This window comes from Pseudonaja textilis, chromosome 6 (genome assembly GCF_049901715.1).
Source record: "Pseudonaja textilis isolate UNSWEBS1 chromosome 6, rPseTex1.2, whole genome shotgun sequence".
In the NCBI taxonomy this organism is placed as follows: domain Eukaryota; kingdom Metazoa; phylum Chordata; class Lepidosauria; order Squamata; family Elapidae; genus Pseudonaja; species Pseudonaja textilis.
The window spans coordinates 14,671,913-14,680,465 of record NC_141995.1 but is presented as its reverse complement, the minus strand read 5'-3'; the positions used below and the strand labels follow the sequence as shown (position 1 = coordinate 14,680,465).

Below are 8,553 nucleotides of genomic sequence, written 5' to 3'. Positions count from 1 at the left end.
AGTCCCAAAGGCTCCGTGAGAAATATTTGAAAATGAAAGGAAACACAGGCAATCTCTCTCGGAACCACAATAGACTGTCTAGAGATAAGCAGACACAAAGGCAATCATATATCAGGCAAGTAGATCCCTAGGGAAATGAAAATGGTTAGAGCATATTTCTTGGTGAAAGCAATATGGGCCTCTCCTGAGGAAATGAGGGAGACCTTCATCCTCTGAGGTGAATGCTATTTGTAGCTTTTAGTTTTATATGCCAGCAAGGCCATAAGACAAAATAAGGATTTTCTATAGAATAAAATAGAATAACAAAATTGAAAGGGACCTTGGAGGTCTTCTAGTCCAACCCCCTGCTTAGGCAGGAAACCGTATACCATTTCAGACAAATGGTTATCCAATCTCTTCTTTAAAACTTCCAGTTTGGGAGCATTTGGAACTTCTGGAGTCAAGTTGCTCCACTGATTAGTTGTTCTCACTGTCAGGAAATTTCTCCTTAATTCCAGTTGCTTCTCTCCTTGATTATTTTCCATCCATTGTTTCTTGTTCTGCCTTCAGGTGCTTTGGAGAATAGCTTGACTTCCTCTTCTTTGTGGCAGCCCCTCAAATATTTGAACACTGCTATCATGTTACTCCTAGTCCCTCTTTTCATAAAAGCAGACATGCCCAATTCCAGCAGGAATAAGGAAGTAAACATTCCTTACTTTCAATGATTAAATAGGACAAGTTGTATTTGCTAATTTTGACCAGGGTGTGCAATAAAACCAAATACAAATGTATGGTCACTTTAGACAAGACGAGTTGGATACTGGGAGGGCTGTTCATTTTTTTAAAGAAAGCTTCTCAGAATGCATTTTAGTTTTCATTCCTAATCTGTAGTCCGATATGACCCCTGCTTTCAATTCTGCAAAAGTCATCCTGCGCAGTTCTTATATCCTTCTGCTAGGCAATGACACCCACAAATAACAGATGCTTCTTGGCGTGTTTTCTGCTTCCTTCTACTCTAAGTAAAGGAGCAAACTGCAGATTATGCTTGGAAATCTCTCTCACACAAAGCCAGGGATATGCACACTGCAGAGCGATGTGCAAAGTACTGTAGAAGGAAAAATTAGAAACATCTGGCAAAATGGGTGGGAAGAGGTTTTCCACGGCAGCGAAGCGGCAAGCCACATACTTTTTTTAATTTCATGGCATCGAAAAACAGTACACTGATCAAAAACAATATACTGATCAAGCTAATTTCCAATCATTCCATTTAAAAAAAAAAAAAAAAGGATCCAAGGCTTGTTGAGAGGCTTGGGCTACAAGTGCTTATCACAGGGGTGTCAAATTCAAGGTGCTTAGATCCGGCCCGTAGGGCCGTCCTGGAAACAGCGAAGGTCCGGCCCACAATGCCTCTGCCAGTGAAAATGGAGCTCCAGTGGCCCTCCCAAACTCCGTTTTTGGCCATGGCAACCTCCTGCAGCCCTCTGCCAGCAAAAATGGAGTTTGGAGGGTTTCTGGTTTCGCTGGCAGAGGGTTGCAGGCTGCCGTTGTGGCTGAAAACGTAGCACGCAAGGGCCCTCCCGAGCTCCTTTTTTGCTAACAGAGAGCTTCAGGAGGCTTTCGTGGCCAAAAACAGAGCTTGTGGCTCAATTTTCTCTGGCAGAGGGCTGCAGGAGGCCATTATGGCTGAAAACGAAGCTCGTGAAGGCTATGTGCACCCTGCCCCAAGCTCCATTTTTACTGGCAGAGGGCTGCAGGAGGCCATCACAGACAAAAATGGAGCTCAGGACCCCGTTTTTATTGGCAGAGCGCTCAGGCCACAGGTGCCCCTCCGAAACAAGTGATGTCAAGCTGGCCACACCCACCCCAGCTATGCCCACCCTGGCCCCTTGAGGTCAAACACAATCCTGATGTGGTCCTCAACGAAATTGAGTCTGACACTGTGGCTTATCAGATATTTTCTGGAAATGTGGAAGACCACAGATGTGCTAGACTGGAAACTAATTGTGGAGAACAATGTTTTGCTTGATTTTCACATTTACAAAAAAAAAGGGGGGGGGAATAAATAAGGATGGCATGGTTTCTTGAATTCTTTCTAAAGTCCACAATAATTGTACTATGGTTTGCATGAAAAGGAAGGAGAAGCATACAATAGAGGGACTCCTAGTGTTTTGAGTCAAATATTTACTGCCTCTCCTATAGGCACTAATAGACCTAATTGCCCATGACTTAAAAACAGATCAAATTGGGACTGTCCCTTTTCTGTTCCAGAAAATAGATGGCTCATTTTTCATTTATGCAGTATGAAATATTGTGACCATCTGAAGAAAATGTAGCAAAACCCAGAGATCAATAATTTAATATGGCTCTCCACAGGCTATTCCCCTTAATGATGTTCCCAGAGCAACCTCTGATCCATAACAGAACTTCTACCACAACAGCCTCCTTTATGGTATATATTGAAGGAAGGCATGGAATTGGTTGAAAGACAGCGGCTTGGCGACAACACATGCTGAGCACACAAAAGATACCAGGTTCAGTCTGTGGCATCTGGAAAAAGGGATGAAAAAGAGCCATGGCTAATCAATCAATGAAGATAATACTGTGATCTGCATGGCTTGATTCAGCGTAAGTTTACTTCCTCTGATACACAACAAAAGGAACCATTTATTATGTTTAGGAGCAAAAATTTACTGAAGGGCTAAATGTTGCATTATCTCCCTCTTTTTTGAGGCAGGGGGAGGGAGGGAAGAGAATATGCATTTCTTTTGCATACAAATGGCCAACCAGAGGAGAGAGAGCATAAGGAAGCCCAAACCCTGTATATAGACGCATCTTCGATACTTGAAATCTCCAGATCAGAAAATGCTTCTACTTAAAACTCTAGAATTTTCCCCCCAATGGTGCATTAGGGCAGTGTCCCCCAACCTTTTGGACACCAGGGACCAGTACCTTGGAGAATGGTTTTACTATGGACCAGAGGATATATGGTTTTGCATGCTGCCTGCGTCACCTGGATGGGGCTTCGCTTGTGTGCGGACTGGTTGCTGGTATGCCACAGACTGTCCATCCTGGTCTGAGGATCGGGGTTTGGGGACCCTTGCATTAGAGGGATGTGAACAGTGCACTCTCCTTACGTGTCACAAAAACCTATTGAACAGCTTTGTAGAAATCCCAAGTATAAAGGGTTACAATATTAGATATACGTACAGGCTGTTTCTACTTATGGTAATGTTTTTTCACCACTGAACACACGGCGTTAAAGAAACTAAAATTGATAGTCCTCAGTGACCTTTGAGCACACCTACACAGAATGAAAAAAAAAAGCAACAATTGTTTAGAAACACTGTTTCTTTCCCAGGTTCTGGTCTGGTGGGATTGTACCATTGGTGACTAAGGCTCTAAGAATATTCAGCTAAGTGCTTTGTCACTGTTGTGACCTTAGCTTCCTTATCTAGTTTAACTTCCACTTTCCCTGTGGAGCAACTTTAATGTGGATGTGGCAAACATAGCCATTCATGTCAGGAAGAAGGTAAGTCAGAACAAATGGTCAAAATTGGGAGCGTCCTACCAAATTCTGTACCTGTCAAAAGTGGTGTCCCCCAGGGCAGTGTTCTAGGACCAACTCTCTTCATACTCTACATAAATGACTTCTGTGATCATATCAAGAGCAACTGTGTTCTCTTCGCTGATGATGTAAAGCTATTCAATACCACAGACAATACTGCTACCCTTCAAAAAGACATTGACTATGTATCAGAACGGTCAAACAAATGGCAACTTCAAATCTCAACAAATAAATACTCTGTCTTACATACTGGCAAAAAAATAAATAAATTAGAAAATAAAATACGGGCTGAATAGTCAAGATCTTGTTGATGATCCAAGCTCTGTAAAGGACCTTGGAATACTCATCTCTGATGATCTAAGTGCTAGAGCCCACTGTAACCACATAGGCATTAAGAGTTGTTAACCTAATCCTACGTAGCTTTTTCTCTGGTAATATCACACTACTAACTAGAGCATACAAAACATTTGCTAGACCAATACTCAAATACAGCTCATCAATCTGAAACCCACATTACGTATCTGATATTAACACAGTTGAGAAAGTGTGCAGAAATATTTCACAAGAAGAGTTCTCCACTCCTCTACTCGTTGCAGAATACCTTATGCCACCAGACTTGAAATTCTAGATCTAGAAAACCTAGAACTACACCGCCTTCGGTCTGATCTAAGTATGGTATTATAAAATCATACATTGCAATGTCCTACCTGTCAATGAATACTTCAGCTTCAACAGAAGAGCACACAATAGATACAAACTCAAGGTTAACCGTACCAAGCTTGATTGCAGGAAATACGACTTCAGCAACAGAGTGGTCAATGTCTGGAATACTCTACCTGACTCTGTGGTTTCTTCTCCAAACCCCAAAAACTTTAACCTTAGACTGTCTACTATTGACCTCACCCCTTTCCTAAGAGGTCTGTAGGGGGCGTGCATAAGCGCACCAATCGTACCTACTGTCCCTGTCCTATTGTTTCTTTTTATTTTTCTTAGATGTATCCATTTCATGTATTCATAACTATGTTTATACTTATACCTATTATCTTGTAAGCAATTGACAAATCAAATAAATATATAAATAAATAAAATTATTCACTGAGATACAAAAGATTCCCATCTTTTATACAATCTGGGAACTAAATTGGACTAAATGAAAGTATGTGGCCCAGGGTAATTTAGCAAACATTTTATACTTGTTTTGGGTCCACAATTGTTCCTGAAAGCTCTGTCATTAAGTGATGTAGTTGTTAAGTGGGAAATCGTACGACCAGAACTGCATTTTCCTTCTCACTACCTCCTAGATAGCTGGCTGAAAACTGACAAGACTAATCTGTTTTACCCTTCCACTTTTGTTTTCCTCATAATCAGTTGCCCAACTTTTGGAATGCTTACCCAAGTGTTTGGATATTTAGCAAGGAGCAAGTTCATGTTTGCATTTACAGGACATACATATCAAAAGCAATATGCTACGCAAATAGGCTGGTGTATTCCTCATTGTCTTCCTGTCTTTTAATATTTTTCTCTCTAAGCTCTCTACTCTGCAGGGTTGGAGGTAGGTGTATCAGGTGCAAGTGATTGCTCACATAAATTGCTTGTGTTTTTCCTTCACTTTCCCACAAGAAAATTGGAGTTGAAGGGATTACAAGAGAGTAAGCTGGTATACCACAGAGCAGGGGTCGCACAGCTTTTGGACCTCAGGGACCACCAAACTCATAATTTTAAATCCTGCGGACCAGAGACCCTGGGAAAATCCCCCCAAAAGTCTGCAGGAAAATTCCTCACCCTGTTTTCCTGCTGATCAATCAATTTGGGATCGCAGGATACCGTCTCCAGTTCTGTTCCCAGGGGGAGGGAGAGAGGGAGAGGGAGAGGGAGAGGGAGAGGGAGAGGGAGGGAGGGAGGGAGGGAGAGAGAGAGAGAGAGAGAGAGAGAGAGAGAGAGAGAGACTGAGAGACTGACTTTTGGCTTCATTCAAGGAAAGCAGAAGCAGCAGCAGTCTTTCTTTCCCCCAAACTCCACCAAAAATGAGTCTTTGCTGGCACAGCCTCTTGGAGCAGGATGTCTTTCAGGGTCCCAAAGATTGATTTCTGGCGGAGTTTGGGAGAGAGAAAGTAAGACTTTTGCTGCTTTCCTTGCATGCAGCCAAAAGCAGAAGCGGAAAGAAGCATCCTGGTGGCCAGGCGAGGTGTGTGGGGCGCGTGGTGCAAGTTCCCCCCTCCCCTCACTATCTCATGTTGTTTGCAACGCAAGTGACGCAAGCTTTGTGTTCCCATGGGCCATGTGGGCAGTGCAGCCTTGTGTTCCTGTGCAGCTTGGATTAATTGCTTTGGGGGGTGCTTTGGGTGTGACATTTCTCTGCGGACCACCAGTGGTCCCCAGCCCACTGGTTAGCAACCATTGTGTGCTTGTGGCTGCTGATGAATTGCATTTAAAGCTATTCCTCACTGTGTGCCTGTTTACTGTCTTGTAATCCCTTCTTCTCTGATCTCAGCTCTGCTGGGGAGTGGGTGGGTAGAAAATGTATCTCCTTTTATTACTTTATATTTATTTATAATTGTCCAGCCAGTCTAAAGTTGTGCTTGACCAAATGCAAAACGCACTGTAATACATCTGCAGGGGAAACTAGTCCATCCTTGCTTAATGAAGAACATTCCACATAAATTGTTTTATCAAAAATACAGAAAGTTACATTGAAGCATATTTAAAATCTAACAACATATTTTCCCAATTTAGATTACCACTTCCTAAGCAGCTGAGCTGTGAAGATTTCGTGTTCCTCTATTACACTATTGGATGAAGGCAAAGCATATCACTCCAGCATTGTGATGAGTGGTGTGGTGGCCTAGAGGTAGAGCTCTCGCCTCACAATCTGGAGGCTGCGAGTTCGATCCTAGGTAGAGGTAGCTAGTTCTCTCTTGGCACGATGAGTATGTATCTGCTGAATATAACTCCGCATTGGAGACAGGAAGGGCATCCACTCAGCTCCATTCAGCTGCCCAGTCTCCACCCCACAAGGGATTATGGGGTCATTAAAAGATGATGATCATGATAAGGTAGATATCACTTTATTAGACTAATAAGATTGCAATCCGACCAGACATGTCTACGCCTTGCATGCATTCTGAGCATCATCAGGAATCTTAATCACTTCACAGTTAGCATCCTGTCTATTCCCATAAACTTAAGAGAACTTTTATCCCCAAACGTAGAAATATACCCTAACAGGGATTCATTAAATTAATGAAAAATTTAATTAAATAAACATCTTTTAACTAATATGACAATTAAAATGGAATCAAATAAATGCACAATGGTATATGATTTAAAAAAAAACACACATTAATAGTTTATTTGTGGAGGGGAAAAAATGATAAAAACTTTCTTAAAGGTCAACAAAGTTTGGAGAAAATTTCTAAATCATCACTATTGAGAGGGCCTTAATGTAAAAGCTATCACAGATAAAAGAAAACAAATATGAGGTGTTTTAATTTCTCTTTCCTTTCTCCGCAGTTAAAATAATCATTTAAAACAGAATCAAGATTAATATTTTTATTATGTGAACAATCTGGTATAAAACATTACAGTACTTCAAATAAAAACAAACCAAGAGACAACAAATATGGGCATTTCAAATAAGGCACATATAAAAAAACACACATCCAGTGAAATAGACAAATTTCTATATATATATTTATATATTTATATTTAGAGGTAGAAATAATTACAAAAATATGCAACAACTTTAACCATTAGCAGTTCTGTTAAAACTAGGGTCCCTATTAAAAAACTGCCTTGGTAGGATAGTTACAGATGGCATTTTATGCACTACATTTTTATAGCATCTGTACATTTTAATTTGAGTACCGGTAAGGGGAAAAATGCTATTGCATGGCCAATACAAGATTTCTTTAAAAAGCTATAAATGTTCATACAAATGTATTTAATAACAAAAAATTCTTGAAGCACCACAATTTTTCTCTCAAATAAAAAAAAAAAATCTACATCGCCTTTTTTTATATTAGCATCAGAGACCTAATGAGGTTTTTAATAGTGTTGCTATATCTGCTGGAATGGCTCCTTCTTCTCCTGTAGAATTAAAAGGAATATGTCAGATCTTCATGCGCAAAGAACATTTAATTCAAGTTAATGGTTATGATGAATGCAACCAAAATAATATTTCTGCAATCTTGCTAACTGAACACGAGAATATTATCGCAATGGTATACTTTTTAAAACAATGGAATGCAAAATTTGCTTGGACATTTGAAAATCACTGCTTCAATTTAATCTGTTTTCCAAATTACTCTCGGGGTTTTGCATAATAGTTACTATTCTGACTAATCTTGTTCATATGTCTGAATAAGCTGGAATCAAATCAGAGGTGGTTTTCAGCAGGTCCTGACCAGTTCCTACCAGCAGAACTGGTAGCAAAAATTTTGAGTAGTTTGGAGAAATGGCAAATACCACTGCTGACTGGAGATTTTACAGTATCCTTCCCCTGCCACGCCCACCAAGCCACGCCCACAGAACTGGTAGTGAAAAAATTTGAATCCCACCACTGAATCAAATATGGTAGCTGGCATAAATTAAATTAAATTTGGAGCCAGGTTCAAATGTTTGAGCAAGCCACAAGGCCAAAACAACTATTCTTAAAATTACTTTGGACACATCAAGTATCTATGTGTAGCCACTGTTAACTTTTTCTTTATTAATACTTCTGCATCCTATTGTGCAAATCGCTTTTCAAAGTCTACTAAATAGTTCACTAGACAGCATGAGAAAGAGATCCATGAAAAAGAAATACTCACTTGGATCATAAAACATTTGCACCATTATTTATATTACAAACAAACAGGTAAAAGTAAAACTGGATTTTGATCAAACTATGTGTCAAAACTTTCTGCACTTTTTTGATCCAAAAAAAGAATGAAATTTGGTGAGAAATTGTATAAAACATAAAAAAAAAACCCTAGGAAATGCTACATTCTAGCTTTCCAGTCCATGTGGTC

The 8,553-nt window shown here is 40.2% G+C and overlaps 1 protein-coding gene across 2 annotated transcripts in view; it reads right to left on the bottom strand.

Moving 5' to 3' along the window:
• Nucleotides 1-7,082: 7,082 nt before the first annotated feature.
• SMARCAD1 (SNF2 related chromatin remodeling ATPase with DExD box 1) overlaps nt 7,083-8,553 on the bottom strand; it is a 40,733-nt gene continuing 39,262 nt past the window's right edge. For both annotated transcript variants that reach the window (XM_026698316.2, XM_026698317.2), the window contains one exon: nt 7,083-7,630. In XM_026698316.2, coding sequence (XP_026554101.1) covers nt 7,569-7,630 — 62 coding nt within the window. In that variant the 3' untranslated portion in view covers nt 7,083-7,568. The remainder of the gene's footprint in view (nt 7,631-8,553) is intronic.